At 39.0% G+C, this 19201-nt stretch overlaps 1 protein-coding gene across 6 annotated transcripts in view; it reads right to left on the minus strand.

Annotated features, from left to right (window-relative positions):
- Positions 1–19201, minus strand: part of Kansl1 (KAT8 regulatory NSL complex subunit 1) — a 134881-nt gene that overhangs the window by 74160 nt on the left and 41520 nt on the right. For all 6 annotated transcript variants that reach the window (XM_040749864.1, XM_040749862.1, XM_040749863.1 and 3 more), the window contains one exon: positions 13672–15043. In XM_040749864.1, coding sequence (XP_040605798.1) covers positions 13672–14960 — 1289 coding nt within the window. In that variant the 5' untranslated portion in view covers positions 14961–15043. The remainder of the gene's footprint in view (positions 1–13671; positions 15044–19201) is intronic.

The raw sequence follows: 19201 nt of genomic DNA on the forward strand, positions 1-19201 counted from the left end.
CAATACCCACATCCAGGTCACAAACAACATACCTCACTTTTTTTTACTCCAACATACCTATTTTCTTAACTAACAGTGACACAACATTTTTTTTTTTTTTGGTTTTTCGAGACAGGGTTTCTCTGTGGCTTTGGAGGCTGTCCTGGAACTCACTCTGTAGACCAGGCTGGCCTCAAACTCACAGAGATCCGCCTGCCTCTGCCTCCCAAGTGCTGGGATTAAAGGCATGCGCCACCAACACCCGGCGACACAACATCTTTTGACCTACAAATGATCAATGAAATAGTAACCTGGCCAGGTAGACCACAGAAGATATTAAACTTTAAGGAAAGACCACGGTTAGGGGCTGATGAGGTAGCCCATCAGGTAATGGTGTTTGTCATCAAGCTTAAGTCTGAGCTCAGTGTTAAGGATTCCTAAAAATTCACAGTACTTAAAGATCTCTACCTGCTTCTCCATGTTTATAAGAATAGACAATGCATGCAGCTATTTAAAGTACATACAGTTCTCTTTACAAGACTTACATATAAGCACAAACTATTTAAGTGAAAAAAGATTTTTCTTGTTTTCTGAACTAAAATTTCCTTTAATTACCAAATGTGAATGTATATAAAGTAAAACAAATATATTTAAATCCAGTAAAGGTCTTGAGATAAAGAATAATCACATTTAAGGGTGGAGGTAGATCTGGGAAGAGGTGTTAGGGAGAAGAGTAGGAAGGTCAATGTGATCAAAATACACACTGTATGCACATAGGGAATTTTCAAAAAATTAAATCTTGTTAAAAAAAGAATCTCCACACTTAAACTCAGAGGTTATCCAAGTGAAGAGAGTTCAAACAGAAACTCTGTTAGTAGAATACACTTCAGAATGCCAGCGCACGCCTTTAGTCCCAGCACTCAGAAAGGAGAGGCAGGCGGATCTCTGTGAGTTCAAGACCAGCCTGGTCTACAAGAGCTAGTTCCAGGACAGCCTCCAAAGCCACAGAGAAATCCTGTCTTGAAACAAAACAAAAACAAAAAAGATAATTTTCAACCTACATACTAGAAACTGATACTACAATTATAATGATGGCTCTTTACTATTATGATTTTACTGTTTACTACATGGAAGTGTCCCCCACAAAAGTTGATAGTTGGGGACATAATTTATTGTTTTAAATCAAACATCAATCTGAGAATGCAGCTAAGTGTGTGTAAGCCAGCTAAGACCCTTGCTGTACTGGGAGTGGGGGGTGGGAAGAATGTTATGATCAAAAACACTTCCTGACCCTTTTACAGACAGACAAGTGGGCTCATAGCTACACCAAAATTGAAATGAAGTCGTCAACTTTGTTTAGGTTATCAAGCAAAACCTCCCCACTTGTACCTTTTTGTAAAGATGATGAGCCAATTAAAAACTAAGCAAAATGAGACACATAAAAGAAACTGAAGCAGAAGAATCTCTATTTCCCAATCTGCCTCAGCTATACCTCAAGAACCAGCACAAATACAAGCAAACAACAAAATAAACCAACTACAATAGGAACAGTCTACAGAGTTTACAGATAATGTGTGCTTCTGATGAGATCATTAGTGGGCACAAAACTGAAGATAACAGCTTCTCCCTCCTCCAACAGCCAGCCAGCAACAGTCCATAGTTCTTGATGGAGGATTAGGGCCCTTATTTGTGCCTGTTGCCTGAGGAAGCCAGAAGGAGGTGTTGGATTCCCTGAAATTAGAGTTATTGATTGTTGTGACCCACTGGGAACTAAACCTGGATCCTCTGAAAGAGTAGAAAGTGCTCTTAACTGTGGAACCATCTCTCTTTTTGTGAATGCAGTATCTGGAAATGATAGTAAATTTCTCAAATTTTTCACCTAGAGTTTTGAAATGGGAATCTAGGAAGTTAAGTTACTTACCAAGAAAGCATGAGGACCTCAGTCAGAATCCCCAGCACATGTCTAAAGCGAGACACAGCAGAGCTCATGACTATAACACCAAGGAGGAGAATGTAAACTAGAGAGAGGCTCCCTGAGCCTTGTTAGCTGTACTTTCCAGCCAATCACTGAGCTCCAACTTCAGTAGAAAAAAAAAAAAAAAAGAAAAAAGGTAAGGCAGAGAAACAATGGAAGACATCATTGTTAAACTCTAGCCTCCATGTGCGTAACACATGGACATATACATATATACATGCAGTTTTCTTTTTTTAATAGAACATTGAAAAAAGCTAAACAGACTATCTTCCCAAAGAATGCTGTTGTACGTTAAAACAATTTCCTTTTATTAAGAGCTAATGAACAGCTACTATTTAGCTCTTTATTTTCATCTACACAATAATTCTATACTATTTTAACTTAGGCAGTGCTCCAGAGGATCACGGCCTACCCAGGCTACATAGAGATCCCGTGCAAAAAAAAAAAAAAAAAAAAAAAAAGCAAACAAAAAAGTATACAGAATCAAGCTAAGCCAGCCTATCAGTTTTATAACTCCTTTCTGTTATGAGCCAGTTATCAAACAAGACCCGCCAGATGATACACATCTATAATCTTAGCAGTCAAGAGGTCAAGGCAAAACTCTGAATTCAAGGTCGCTGTAGCCATCACATTGAGTAGGTATCAACAAGACAAAAAGAAAACAAAAGAACTCAACCTTCATTTGAAATGTATCTAAGAAAAACTCTAAGTTCTAAGTGAAACAAACAAAAGATGTTCCATCCACATTCATTTCCCTTTTTATTTTATTCCTTTGTTCTCGAAAAAGATGTCAACATACAACGTGCTTCTACAAAACCTCTCAGAAGGCACTCATTATTGTGAGACTTGATTGTGAAAAGCACTAGGATAAATGCATCATTAACCACAAGATTCTGAGACTTTCTCCACAGAATCATATATGAACAAGCTTTTAGTTTCACAACCTTTTTATCCTCTTTAAATACCACAGGGAACAAGGTAAGCTGTCAAACCAATTATCCTGTCTATTTTGCATAGGGAAGACCTTTTCAAATAAAAAGTGTGGTATTTGCAGGAATGGTGCTTTAATACCTGCACTTCAGAGGCAGGTCAGCCTGGTCTACATAGTGAGTTCCAGAACAGTAAGGACTATGTAGAGACTTGTCTCAAAATAAAATATGTGGCATAGCTTAATCTAAGTCATGAAGTGACTAACTCCCCAAACTGGGATTTAATTCCAAGTGCTGGGATTAAAGTCATGTGTCACTACTGCCTGGCTTTCCAGTCTTTTTCATTTTAGCAAAAGTAGAACAGTCCTGATCCTCCTAGATCCCAGTATTAATGCCCACACTATGTAAATTCACACCAGGGGTTGTGGTATACACACCTTTAATCCCAGCATTTAGGAGGCAGAGGCTGGTGGATTTCTGTGAGTTCAAGGCTAACCTAGTCTAAACACAGAGTTCCAGAAGAGTCAGAGCTAAATAGAGACACAACAAAAAAGCACTTTATAAATGCCCATGACATATACTACTATGTTAGAGGTGATAAAAATTAATAAAACCCAAGACTTTCCATTCTCATGTGTTCTCATCATTCCTTACCTTCCAAAGTGTTTCCTTGTACTTTTGAGGTAAAGTTAATATGGATAAATGAAAGGCTAGTCTCCAAATAATTAAAATCCACTGAAAGTTATTATTATTTGATGGCAGGAGTCCTTCTGTATGCTGTGAATGTATGCTTCTCTTATTGGTTGATGAATAAAGCTATTTTGGCCAATGGACAGGCAGTAGCCAGACAGAAAATCAAAACAGGGATAGAGAAAGGTAGGAGGTGGATAGATGTCCTTTAGTTACTGAGAAAGAAAGACGCCATGTGGAGATCATAAGGAGATACGCAAATTAATAGAAACAGGTTAACAGTTAAGAGAGCTAGCCAGTAGAAGCCTGAGCCATCAAACAGTTTATAATTAATATAAGACTCTGTTTGTTTATTTGGGACTAAATAGTTGTGCGACCAGGAGGAACAAAATTTCCATCAATATGTGAGGTCCAACCTGGGTCTGTATCAAAATAGACAAACAGGACACAAAAAAAGTGACTACAAAAACCTTGCCAAGACAAGGTGGGACAGCCCTTCAGAAAATCCTGCTTCACAGAAAAGTCTGTCAGAGATGATAGGCCTACAGGCCGAAGATTGATGCCCCAAAGTTGCAGAGGAACCATGGGTGACTGTTCAGGCAGCCAGCTGCTTCTGACATTTCTCACATTTTTTGGAAGTTGCTTTCTCGTACTTCCTGCTTACTTGGTTAATATTTCATTCTTGAGTCTCTGAGGGAGTTGAAGACTAGTTAGTACAGTTAGAGTTTTCATTGTTTTAACAGACTCAGAGAAGAAACTCAGCAAAAAGGTGTAAAGTGGGGCTGAAGAGATAGCTCAGCAGTTAAGAGCACTGGCTGCTCTTCCAAGTCCTGAGTTCAATTCCCAGCAACCACATGGTGACTCACAAGCATCTACAAGTTAGAACACTGTAAACATAATGAATAAATCTGAAAAGAAAATAAGAGAAGAGAAAAGAAAAGAAGGGTCGGGCGTTGGTGACGCACACCTTTAATCCCAGCACTCAAGAGGCAGAGGCAGGCAGATCTCTGTGAGTTAGCAGCCTGGTCTACAGAGTGAGTTCCAGGACAGGCTCCAAAACAATACAGAGAAACCCTGCCTAGAAAAACACTAAATAAAAATAAATAAACAGACAAATAAATAGGTGTGGTGTAAAAGTTTGAGACATTAAGAGATAATTTGACAATGCAAATTAGAATAGAAAATAAATCAGGTACAAGACTTATAAGATAGAATAATGAAGTATTTCCTCTGAATTTGTCAAATGCAAATGGACTAGACATTACTGACGAACTTACTGTATATATTGTATATTGCACATAGTATTTATGTTCGTTAAGCTTTCTTTTCGTATTACACAAAAAAGAGGAATTGTGGTGATGTATTATTTATGATTTACTAAAGCTTGCCTGAAGATTCAGAAAGCAAAGTCAGCCACAAGCCATAGAAGCCAGTGGCACACCTTTAATCCCAGAATTTAGGATTAAGAGGTAGATGGATCTCTCTGAGTTCAAGCCCACCAACGGATACACAAGATTGATCCAGCCCCAAAGAGAAACAGCTCACACAAAGATGACTTCAGCACCTGGGATTACATGCCTTTAATCCCAGCATTAGGGAGATATATAAGACAGGAGCAAGGTGTCAAGTATCAGGCATTCATTCTCCAGCCATGTTAAGAATAGGTAAGCCTTAGCCCTTCCAGAGGTAAGAGCTCTCTGGTAGGTTGACTGCTTTGCTTCCCTGATCTTCAGGCTGAACCCCAATATCAGTCTCTGGGTCTTTTATTAATTCATGTTACAAACCTTAACACAGAAGTAGCTCCATGTCTTACTCTTCCATAAAGTTCATCAGCCAATCTTACTCATGGATGAAGTTAAAGAGATATGCGCAGATATGATGGTATAATCATAGAACTTGGGGAGTAAGGCAGGGGATTAGGAGTTCAAGATCATCCTTAGTAATGCTAGTCTCGGATTTTTTTTAAAGAAAGAAATTAAAGATGGGTGCGACAAACTTAATTCAAGCACTTGAAGGCAGAAATAGGCAGATCATGGGAGTTTGAGGAAGGCTGATCTACATAGCAAGTTCTAGACCAACCAGAAATATATGATGCCATCTCAAAAAAAAAAAAAAGACATTTGATCAACTAATATTCTAGCACTGTATATCTAGAGCAAACCATAGAGAAGTATTTTAACACTGCTTTAGACATTAATGAAAATAACCCTCATAATTAATTACAAAACTATAGAGGGACTAGAGAGTTCAGTGGTTAAAGGTGTGTGGTTAAATGTATTGGCCCAGGCTCAATTCTTAGTACCCACATGGCAGCTCACAACTGTATGTAACTTCAGTTCTAAGGAACCATACACCCTCTTCTGACCTCTGGAGGTACATGTGTGGTACAGACATATGCACAAGTGAAACCACTCATGCATAGAAAATAAGCACTTTAAAAATACATATAAACACAATAGTACCAGGTATGGTAGCACACATCTTTAATCCCCTTTCCAGAACAGCTACAGAAACACTGTCTCAAAAAATCAAAACAAAATGTAAAACCACATATGTAATATATATACACACAGTTTATCATTGGGACTACACACCTTAAAACTTCCTAAGTCACATTGTATCTCAACTCTAGATGCAAGACCCACTTCCTGACAGGTTATTATTTACAACAAAGTCTAAAGTATTCTCAACATGGAGAACAATCATTGGCTATAACAAGCAAATTTTCTACAAATACAAAATTAGTTTTTCTACTTACCCTTCTAAACCAAATTACTTCCACGAATCCCTGAATGAATTTTATATATACATGGTCAGAAGAAACAAATGAATCTTCAGCAAGCTTCATCCTGTTTTCATCTTACATAGGTCTGTCCCCCAGCCTTCTGAATAAGGATGTTGCAAAATCCACTATGCACAGGGTATGCCAAAAGAATACTTGGAAAAGAAAAATCTCCTGGGAGAATGCCAGTTTAAATAGAAAAATATTTTCATTCAGTTGGACAGCTACATAAACCCTGAACTGGGGAAAGGACACCAAGCTTTTTCACTGCAGACTAAAATGTGCAAAAGGCAAGTGAGTCAATGAAGGAGTAACTGTTTACTTCATGCATCTAAAAAGCAAAATGAAGTTGTATTGATATGGATGGATCAGATGGCTTTATTTGTCCTACATATATCAATTTTACAATATCACAGTTTTACTTTTGTTTTTATGTTTTTCGGTACTAGGGAATCAAACCTAAGAACCTTGGGTTTCTTTATTATCATTACTATTTTTTTCTGAGACAGTGTTTCTCTGTGTAGCCTTGGCTGTTCTGGAACTCCCTATCTGTAGGCTTCAAACTCAGATCTATCTGCCTGCCTCTGCTTCCCAAGTGCTGGGATTAAAGATGTGTGCCACCACAGCATGGCAAGGGCCTTAGGTTTCTATCAGTCTTTTTGAAAGTATCTATTTCTGAGGGGAAAAACTTTGTTTAAAATGAGGATGGGTCTGAGGTTGGCAGTCCATGCCCTTGGTACCAGCAGAGACAGAAACTCTTTTGAGTTTTGGGTTCAGTCAGGACTATATAAACAAACAAAAAACAAAAGGTGGAGATAAGATAGCTCAGCAGTTAAAGAGTGATCACTGCTGCTGCAGAGGACCCAAACTGGGTTCCCAACACCCACATCAGGCAGCTCATAACTGCCTATAACTCCAGATCCTGGGGATCCAATACCCTAATCTGTTCTTTGTAGGAGCTGTATGTACAAACCCACAAACACATACACAGAGCTTTACAATGAGACAGAAAAGGAATTTTATCATTTTGCTTTTTTGGGAAGGGAGAGATTAAATGATAGTTTTCATTAGGGAGATTTTCTTTAAATCTTTTAGATAATTCTAACAAGCAGCTTTACTGAGTGAAAAGGATTTTCAACTGGAGAAAGATCTTTGTCTTTATTCTTACTGTACTCCACCCCCTCTTCTACTCAAAACAGCATAATCTTACACACCGATATTTCATTTCTGTAGGTGAACACACACCTACACTAAACAGTTACTATAAGCACACATACAGAGCACCAGACTGGCTGCCTATTGAGAGAAACAAGAGACCTTTCTCCAGCTCTGCAACTGATTCCCTATTGAAATGTAAGTGCTGAGAGTTAAATAACCTGGCCCTTCAGCATACACAAGGACACGAAAAGATATCTCTGCCTAACAGTGAAGAAAGCTTTCCCAGACAGGTAGGTCTGACCCAAAAATTACAAAACAAGCTAGCAATAATGAAAAAGGTGTAATCTGTAAGTGTTAAATGAGGAACTCAAGCATAGAAAGACAAAATTAGCTCTCAACAGTGGTCGAGAATTCTTTCTAATATACTATTCACTCTTCAGGAATAATTTCACAAATTCTAAGAAAATAAACCCTACTTCATCTATCATGTTTTCTGATTCTTTCAAAGAAATTAAGTCTACAAAATTAAAGCATCAGATGTTGACTATAAACCTAACTTGGGCACTCAAATGACAGAAATATAAAATAAAAAGATGAAAACCAATCAGCATACCCTTCAATGTTCCTTCATATCTTTCAAGTTCTTGTAGTAACTAGATTTACAAGAAAAAAGCTTTTTTGAAAAAGGGTCTCTCTACATCAGTGGCTCTCAATCTGAGGGTCCCTACCCTTTGGAGTCAATGAATCCTTTCACAGGAATCGCCTAAGAGCAGCAAATTATAGTAATGAAGTAGCAATAATTTTATGGTTGAGATCACAAAAAGATGAGGAAATGTAGTAAAGGGTCCCAGGATTAGGAAGGTTGAGAACCACTGCTTTACATAGTCCAGGCTTGTGAGTAAACTGGCCTTGAACTAAGAGATTCATCTTCCTCTGTCTCGGAAGTGCTAGGATTAAAGGCATGCACCACTACACCCTCCTGAGAAAGCTTATGGTTCCCAAATGCTAGGGTCACATGCTTGTGTTCCTCCCGCCCATTTTAGGAATATATTTTCATAAACAATAAGCACATGCTTATAAAACATGTATCAGCTCTAAGCACATAGAAAACTAACAGAGAAAACATAAAACACTATCTCAAAAGATCTACTTGGGGGCTGGTGGCTTATATCAGTGATAGAGCATTTACCTAGAATTAATGTCCTTTCCTCTGACAATATTATCACTTCTACCTATTCTGACTGGTGTCCAACATGTCTTCTTGTCACCATAATCCCATAACTTTTAAGCTATTTTCCCAGTGTGCATTGTATGGTCTGCTTGTACTGATCTACCTTGGTAGACCACAACTCCAATTTCCCCCAAACAATCTGCCTATCAAAATCTGAACCATCACTCAAGGTTCCCATTGTTTACAATTCCACCTTTCTACTGAAATCTCTTACTATTTCATTTCTATCACTCAGTATTTATCTTACATTGTTATTGTTAGACACCGTTTCACAGTATTCTCCACTCAACAAGAATTCCTTCAGTTAAGGCTTAATTTATTCACCTGTAAAGTTCCACACATTTGCATTCAGAAAAAGTGTTTGACGGGCCCAACACAAAGAAGTACTTTCTACTTTACAGAATGAAAACCAAAGTGGCAGAAACAAACAGCAGCTACATCTACAGCAGTTAACACACCAAATTCCTGTTACCTAACTTCCTTCAGAATCCCACAAGCATCAAGAAATTTTCATTATCTACTATCAAGAAATAAAAAGAGGGAGAGAATTGGGATGGGGTGTCTTTGTGTCACACATATCACAGAAAAAAAGGCATTAAATTTAAGATGTTGAGCAAATCAAATACCAAAAACAATTTAGCTTCAACGGACTACTTTGTTTTAAATAGTCATGTTCAGTCCTAGAGCCATTATTTTTTGTGTCTTTTTTGTTGTTGTTTTTATTTTTATTTCTTTGAGAATTTATATATTTTGCTCATATTCACCTCCTCCACCCAACAGATGATTTATCAGAGATGACAATTTAGTCCTTCTGGCTGAATTTTCTTCTACCCTACCACTGTGGAAATGAAAGCATAGAAAAGTAACAAAACAATCTGACTGCCACTTTTGGCAGCAGCATCTCTGCATCTTTAATTTCAAAGAGGAACTATAATATACAGCATTTCAGAGTACCTTAAAGAACAAACAAAAAGCTGCAAGATCTACAAAATTCTAGAAACTCACTCTACTACAGAAGTTCCACTGCAATCAAGAACATCCAAAATTCAAAAAAGTGCTTCACTGTCATTGAATTGCACACTCGTAAGTTTATTTTGAGGTAACTGATTTGAAACAGGTTTCAGGAGATTACTACACAAATAAAATACATGTTAGCATAAATTATGCCCAAAACTAAAGCATGAAACAAGAACAGAAAAACAACATGAATCGATAAATGAAGTTTTAAAGAATACTCATGAAGTTTGAAAGGATACTCATTTCTTTGGGCTGGAGAAGTACCTCAGCTGGTAGTGTGTACTCATCCCTAATTCAAGAAGCCCTTATGTTTGCTCTCAAAAACTCTTACGGCACAGTAGCAATCACCTGTTATCTCAGCACTCAGGGTAGAAGGAGGAGGACCCTATCTCCCCACTGCCCAAAAAGTACAATCCTTGACAGGCAGGCAGTGGTGGTGCATTAATCCAGCACTCAGAGGCAAGAGGCAGGTAGATCTTTGAGTATGAACCCAGCCTGGTCTACAGAGCTAGTTCCAGGACAGGGCTACACAGTGAAACCCTGTCTTGGGGGGAAAAAATACACACCAAACCAACAAATATCTCAATGACTAGATTTACCCTGCAAATTGAGCTCTTTCCTTGGGTATTCTGTGTTTGTTTGAGGGTTGTTAATTTGGTTTTGGTTGTGGTTTCTTTATGTGAGAGTAGGGAGTGCTCGGGATTGAACCCAGGGCCTTTGTGCATGCTACAAAAGTGCCCAACCGTTACATTATATTTTCAGCCCTTTGAATCAGATTTCACACTGGATCAAAACACTCTTAAAAATTACAAAAATGCTTTCAATGTAATATATCCTGAACACAGTGAGCATACAGATAAGGATGTTTGTTTTTAAATTTTGGGAGCATGCCAAGAGTCTATGTAGCCCTAGCTGGATGGCTTGGAACTTACTATGTAGACTAGGCTGGCTCTCATCTCACAGAAATCCAACTGCCTCTGCCTGAGTACTGGAACTAAAAGTGTACACCACCATGCTGGCTGAATGTTTATAAACAAAGTAAGTTCATATGATTTACCATGTTTCAAATGCAATGACTGTTACACTTTTTAAAAAATGTTGGATAAATAAATAATGTTGGAAGATAGGCATGAAACCTCAAAGTTTTCTGTTAGATACATAGTATTATCTATTATCCATGTGGATAATATAAACAAACTTGATAATGCAGCTAATTCACTAACTAAAAGCTTAGCAGTCTCAACAATCAAACTTTCCAATGAAAATGAATCACCTTTTTATTAGCATCAAGGAGAAACTATTTTTAAGCATCTCTATGTATTCAGCCTTGTCTAGTAAAGCAGACTACATGACTCTAGCAAAAGAGGTAGATCTACTTTCAAATATACAGCCTATCTTTCCCAAGTCTCTATCCTTGCTCTCAACAATCTAGCACATAAATACTAAAGGTAGGCCAGGTGTTGGGGGGACATGCCTTTAATCCTAGCAGATCTCTGAGTTCAAGGTCAGTCTGGTCTACAGGATACCCAGAGCTATTAAACAAAGAAAACCTGTCTCAAAGGCAAAAGAAAAAAAAAAGTAACGTTAGATTAATCACCTTATATGAATGCAAGACAAAAAATAGCTGAGCTGGGTGGTGGTGGTGCACACGTTTAATCCTAGCACCCGGGAGGCAGATGCAGATATCTGTTTGAGTTTGAGGCCAGCCAGGGCTACACATACAGAAACCCTGACCGGGAGGGAGGGAGGGAGGGAGGGAGGGAGGGAGGGAGGGAGGGAGGGAGGGAGGGAGGGAAAAATAAGAGTATGCTGTCCTGAGGTTATGTATTACTTTATAAAACAGATTTGGAAAACAGTATAACATTTTACAAAATATATTAACTTTGATGAATAAAAAAAATCTAACTGGGTATGATGGTACACACCTGTAATCCTCAGAAGACTGAAGCAGGATGATTTTGAATAAAGGCCAGCCTAAGCAGCATATTTTATATTACAACTGGCTTCACAAAATAAGAACAAGAGCTAAGAGTCAGCTCAGTGGTTAAGAGCATTTACTTTTCTTGCAAGGACCAAGGTTTGTTTCTAGGCACACACGCAGCAGCTCATAACAAAACAATCTGTAACTCCAATTTCAGGGGATTTCACATGTCCTCTTCTGACCTCCAAGGGCATCAGGCCCACACTTGGTTCACAGTACAACTTGGGGTGGGGTGGGGGTGGGTGTTGAGACAGTGTCTCTCTGTGTAGCCCTCTTTGTCCTGGAACTAGCTCTGTAGACCAAACTGGCCTGGAACTCAAGAGAGATCCTTCTGTCTCTGTCTCATGAGTGCTAGGATTAAAGGTGTGCATTACCACTACCCGGCCACAATATATTTTTGTTTGTTTGTTTTTATTGACATGGTTTATCTGTGTAGCTTTGGAGTCTATCCTGGAACTCACTCTGTAGACCAGGTTGGCCTCAAACGCACAGAGATCCACTGCCTCCACCTCCTAAGTGTTGGGATTAAAAATTTTAAGACAAAACAAAACAAATGATGACAACATACACACGTGTGTACGTACACACACAGTATTTAAAGAACAGAATCAAGAAGTAAAAAGTAGATTACATAAAAGGGCAATGTCTAAAATATTCTGTTCCGGATTCGTGTCCTGGTGGAGTAGAAAAATAAATAAAATATTCTGAAGCATTTTTTGGTAAGTCCTTAGAATATGATACTGTGATAAATATATATATTGGTCTTTGTCTCCCGGCACCAAAACTACTAGAATCTTTGAGCTCTCCAAAGTGACAGTCTTTTTCAATGGTTGAACTGATGGGTAGCATCCAGAAGTAACTTCAAGATGGGAGTTAGTCACCAGAAAGACAAAAGTGGGTTTAGATCATTGGAATTTTCGGTCTTACCCACCTAACAGAAGTGAAAGGGAATAAAAATAAAGATCATCACCAATAACAACTTAGGTAACTATGATTTCATACCTATCCAAACAAAACTTCTCCATTAAAAAAAAAAAGGACAGAGTCTCATCAGGCTAGTTGGATACATTAAGTTCCTACAGAAGAGAATGTTGAGAAAAGGCACTAAATCTCTACACCTCCCTTCCTCACATCTGTTTTCTTGTAATATCATTTACAACAACAAAAACTGGTCAAATATTAAGACAGTGTTTTTGAGTACTGAGTTGCTCAGGCAGATTAGTCAAATACGAGGACCAAATTTTAAGAATATTGATTTATAGCCAAGTAATCAGAAGCACAGATAAAACAATCTGGGGTTTGCAATTAGCATATGAAGCAATACTGGAGGGCAATCTTGAAGACCATATCATATCCTCCTACTGTGTCAATCAGCTGCTATCCGCTACAAGTGACTACTTGCTTGATGATAAGAAGAAATCAAACTATTGATGGTCATGGATGTCTTCTCTATGTTGACTGTTAGAGGAGAGTTGAAAGCAGAAGGGGAAACAGGTTTACTTTTTCAACACAAAGAAAATCTCATGTAAAATGGTAGACCAGGCATGTTGAAAATGTAGTGGAAAGCACTATAAATTTCAACCAATTTAACTAAATTACCACTTGTCCCAACTTCCTAGAATCAACAAAATGTCAAGTTATAGATTAAATGTCCTATAGCTTCAAAAGAAATCTACTCAATATGTTTCCCAGTTTCTTTTCAGTAAGACTTAAAAGGGAAAACTTTTAGTACAGAGCAACAGTATTATTGCAGAAATGCCTTTCATTTTTCCACTTCAGGTATATGCATTTACTTACCTAAAACTAGGAAAAGAATAACAGAACCTGGTTGTCAACATACAAGAACATATTCTTTATAAAATAGGGATTTACTTAAATCTTGCCCCAACATTTTTCAAGAATGACTGCATCATCATGGGTTCTACTCACAGGGGTACATGGCATTGCTCAGGATCAGCTCGAGTCAGTTCTTCCTCCTCAATATCAGACTCCCCTCCTGAACTGCTGTCCGTGACATCTGAATCAAATGCCTGCTCACTGCACCGCAGGTTGGCTATGCCACTAGCTGTAAATCTCTCCAATTCTTCTGAAATTGAATCACTTTTCAAGAAGTTGCTAAGTCCCTCTGAAGTGGTAGTTTCACTGGCAGCTTTTCTCAAGGCAGCTTCAGCCTTTCGGGTCAACATCAACTGGCTCCGGGACCTCAAGGATTCCAAGTTTGGCAGTTTACTCAATGTCTTCTCCAAAAATCCACCCAGTTGGTGCTGTAAATGTCTTTCCACCTGCTTGGCTTGCACAACCTGTAATCGCTTCTGTAACCTGCGGGCACGGATCTCAATATCAGCCTGTCGCCTCAGTAAAGCTGTTATCCTTGTGTCAGAGTCTAAAGCACTGAAAAGAATGGAAGACAGTGGAGACTTTTTGACCTCTAACTTAACATTTGTCAAGTTAGAGCTGGAGTCTGTACTAGGTGATAGCCTACTGCTTCCTTGAAGTGCCGGCTGTTCCATGGAATTAACAGAAGATTTGTTTGCAGCGCTATTATTGCTATATAGAGTTGTGTGTTCTGTATCAAGGCTTCTATGTGGAAGAGTGCAATTGGTCATACCCCCCTTCAAGTTCCCAGAGTCAGATCCCCCCACTTCACCTCCCTGCAGAGCAGATGAAGTAAGAGACCGTTTTCCCCCATTGAGGGAACTGGAATTGTCATGATCCGAATGTGTTGAACTTTTAGTCAATTTCTTAGCTAAACCATTTACAGGCGCTTGTGGCAGAGCTGTCTGACCACTTGTATTCATGGTTCTAAGGTTTTCTAAGGAAAACTCCAAAACTGGCTGTCTCCCCAGCAGCTCAGCTCGGAGTTCATAGGACTGAGATAAAAGAGGATGAGATTTAAGGACTGTCTGCTTGCCGAAAACCCCTTGTAATTTCAAAGACTCTTTTGCAGGAACAGATGTTACATCAGAGCAGAGATAAGATGCCACCAATGGTTGCAGCTTTCCCAGGTCTTCCTTGGTAGGATTATTTCGGAAGTCTAGACCGGAATCCTCTGCAGCAATGGCTTTTCTTTTGGTTCCGTTGGCAGAAATAAGGATATTGGCACTGCCGTTATTTTCGGCACTGCCAGGGGACAAGGTGGAGGATGGGGGAGCCAGTTTGAACCGGATGTGGTGTGCTTCAGCTGCTGCGTCAGTGAGAGCGGGCGCCATCGCAGCCATTCAGCACAGAGAGACAGGAAATCCAGCCTCTCCCAGTGCTGAGGCCAGCTCCAGGGCCCCTTACTGCCTCCCCTGAGAACAGACTGAAAGAGAGAGAGAGAGAGAGAAAAGGAAGTCAGAAATACAAGTGCATTCAAAAACACACATTTTCAACAGAAGCACCATTTGAGGCTATTGTCCAAACTCTGCCTCCAAGTAAAGAGAAGTAACTAAGGAACCATTCTGGAGCCTTCAGAAGTCTTTCACCTAGGGGAAGGAGAGGAACACAATGCTTTCACAAGAAAATAATTTTACCCTTCGTGTCACATGTTAACCACAGACTAAATATTGTCAAAATAGAAGCACATTCTGAAATAACCACAAATGGTTACAATTACCTGCACGTAAAAGAAAACCTCTTTGCCAGGTGGTGGTGGCACATGCCTTTAATCTTAGCACTCTGGAGGCAGAGGCAGGAGGATCTGGGTTTGAGGTCAGCCTGATCCACAGAGTGAGTTCCAGGACAGCCAGGGCCACAAAGAAAAACCCTGTCTTGAAAACCCAAAAGTGGGGGAGGGGTTTCCCTCTTTAAATGTTAAATTACTAGATTTAATATGACCATATAAGATGAATATTGGGTAATAGAAGAAAAACATTTCTTAATCTCATAAAAGTTTATGCCAAAATCTCATGGATCTGTGTTATTTTTCTGGCCAGGAATCCAGTTTTCATTAGCTCCTTCCTTACAAACTTAAATTGTTATTACCAGGCTAACTATATCACACTGTAACATCAATTTGCTTCATTTTCTTCTTTCAGATGGCACATTGTGTCTTTTCTACTGGGTTATTTTTCAGAGTAAATCTGTGTCTTTAATAGCCCAACATAGTTCTCTCCCCCTTCCCAAAAAACACTTCAAAGGAATAGCTACAGTTGCCTTTACACTATTCACTCCTCTAGAACTTATGTTTCCACCCTTATCATACTCCAGGAAAGTTAACCAGTAATATCATTATCCAATTATTATTGAATCTACAGTCCCATTCTGACTTTCACATACGTAGTAAGTAGTGTAGACTTCTTTGAAATTTTCTTTCCTGATATTCTTGACATAATTCTATTCTTTTCTTCCTTTCAAATCTCCTAAAATGTTGGTACCGGCCAAGATTCCTTCCTTCTGCCTTCTCCCTCAACTCACTTCCTTAGCAACAACTACTCTCAGAGAAAATTTTCTGAGCTGCACTCATCAACTTTCTAATCCTCTCGTCCTTGGAAACTCAGAATTCACTTTCTTCTTTCAATAAACCTTTTCCTTTCTCACCCTCTCATTTTCTTAATGACATCCTCGATTAACTGCTTCTTCTTCATTCCTGATTAATCTATCTGGGTCTGGAAGCAAAGGAAAACCTATATAGAGGACTATATCAACTATCCTAAAAGCCCAATCTCTGTACCCCTAGAGAGCTCTATACACCCCCCCACACACACAAACACACAATTATTTGGTTGCCACTGCTGCTGCTGGTGTGTGTGTACACTTGTGCCTTCAGGCACACATATGCCTACAGTGTGAGTGTGGCCAGGGAACTTCAGTAATACTAAAACATGATTTGCCTTTAAAAAAAATGTTTATTGGGGGCTAAAGAGATGGTTCAGCAGAGGACCAAGGTTCAATTACCAGCGCTCACATGGCAGCTCCCACTCCAACTCCAGGAGATTTCACACCTTCACACGGACAAACATACAGACAAAATAGTAATGCACATAATATAACAATAATTATTAAAAAACAAAAAAGTTAATTTATTTTTGTAAGGGAGTGTGTGTGTATTCCATAGCACACCTATGGAAGTCAGAGGGCAATGTGAAGGATCTGGTTCTCACATTGTACCATGTGGGACCTAGGAATGGACCTCAGGCCATAAGTGCCTTAGGCCCACTGAGCCACTCTGCTGACCCTGTCCTTTACAAACTGTTAACATTTGCAATGTGGGTCCAAAAACAAAGATAAGCAAAACTGCTGGTATCTTAGAACAAACCAAGACAATAGCACCAAACAATGGAAGTAGTCAAAGGACTCTTCATTTGCAGCTTTAAAAAAAATGCCAATTGCCGGCCATTGGTGGTGCACGCCTTCAATCCCAGCAGAGGCAGGCAGATCTCTTGTGAGTTCGAGGCCAGCCTGGTCTACAGAGCGAATTCCAGGGCGGCCTCCAAAACAATACAGAGAAACTGTCTCGAAAAAACAAAACAACAACAACAAAAAGCCAATTACATTTAGGATGTTCTTGGGCCTATTGGATGGCCCAGCAAGTAAAGAAGCCTGCCATCAAACCTGACCATCTGGGTTTAACCAATTCCTTCAAGTTGTCCTGATTTCCACATATACTACAACATGAGCACACATACAGTCACAAAACTATTAGTTTTTTTTTAAAAGATATTCTTGATGACACAGTAAAGATTATTATGGATATGATTAATTTTAAAACTGTTTTTAATTCTCCAGATAATTACATCATTTACCCCCTTTCGCTCCTCTCTCCAAATCCTCTCATATATACCTCCTTGGTCTTTTTTCAAATTCATGGCCTCTTTTTATTAATTGTTACATTCCTAAATATAACCTGTTCAGTCTATGTAATGTTACTTTGTGTTCAGGGTTGACTATTTCATATGGGATAATAAATTAGTGTGTTCCCCCAGAATTTTATTAACTCTTGATTCCCAAGTAAAAATTTAATAATCTGTGTTAAAAGGAAAAGTATGAATAAAAAAATTAGCTTTATGACATCTCAAGAAAAATTACCACATTTAAAAATATTTATTTTTGTTTGTGAATATTTTGTCTGCATGTGTATCAGTGCACCAAGTGTATGGCCAGTGCCTGAGGAATTCAGAAGACGGTACTGGAGCCTCTAGAAATGAATTTTAAGATAGTAGTGAACCACTATATGAGCACTGGAAATAGAACCCCAGTCCTCTGGAAGAGTAATCAATGCTCTTAACCACAAACCAATCTCTCCAGTCCCCGTACTATTTTAAGTTGCCAACCTCAACCAGCCTTCTTGGAATACCTTCTTTTCATAAAGATTTATTTTTATGTGTATGAATGTTCTTCCTCAATATATGCATATATGTTATGTATGTGAACCTCACGCATGACTCATGCCAGACAGAGGTCAGAAGACAACAAGGAATCCCCTGAAATTGGATCACTGGATCATTCAGTTGCTGTTTGGGTACTGGGAACTGAACCAGGGTCTTCTGCAAAATCAGCAAGAATTCTTTACTGTTGAGCCATCTCTCCAGCCCATGGAACACTATCTTTATGTGGCAGAACACACAGATGAGCTATGACTATTCAAACAAGTACAAGGCACAGGAACACAGTCTGGCTGCCTCAGGATGGAGTATTTGATGCTAGACTGAGATACTTAGCTAGACCATACCTCAAAACAAACAAACAAACAAAAAACCCACAAAACCTGGGTCATTAGCAAAATTTGTTATAAAATGAACAAAGTAAAATTCTCTTCAAGGAAAACGCTAGTGATATTGGCTGGCAGTGATAAAAATCTGGGTTTTTAGGTGACAATCAGTATTTTGAAGAACTGTACAGAGAACTATGAGCTTAAACCAAAAAAAGTATTAATGGTGACTTCTGTATGAATTCCTGTTAAGTTTTGGCGTTTAGAAACTCTGTGGTGACCACATGACCAAATGCTTATTAGAAAATTCACATAAGTAAAATAACTGCAAGATAAGCCAAATGATTTTAAAGTATAAAAACTGAACCAATTAAGTTTTACCTTAAGGTTTGAGACAAATTCTCACACAGCCTGACCTACTTGAAGGGGTTCCTTCTCTCCACCTTCCAAGTGCTGAAGTTACAAATGATATGCCATTAAATTATCAAGCCAGGTATTGGTGACACACACCTTTAGTCCCAGCACTCAGGAGGCAGAGGCAGGCGGATCTCTGTGAGTTGAGGTCAGCCTGGTCTACAGAGCGAGGTCCAGGACAGGCTCCAAAACAATACAGAGAAAACGGAGTCCTGAGACCATCAAGTTTGAATCCATTACACTAATCCTCCTATGGAAAGAGAGGAACAACTTTCACTGTTGGCAAGTATTCACAGTTAGGGAGAACACAAACACAGGCTCAAGTGAGAAGGTCTGGGGTCACATACATCACTACCTGATATCAATTACTTAACTATTCTGTTTCCTAGGCTTCTTCATCTAACTACAGACCTACAC

The sequence above is a fragment of the Mesocricetus auratus genome, unplaced genomic scaffold (genome assembly GCF_017639785.1).
Source record: "Mesocricetus auratus isolate SY011 unplaced genomic scaffold, BCM_Maur_2.0 Super-Scaffold_100007, whole genome shotgun sequence".
Classification (NCBI taxonomy): Eukaryota; Metazoa; Chordata; class Mammalia; order Rodentia; family Cricetidae; genus Mesocricetus; species Mesocricetus auratus.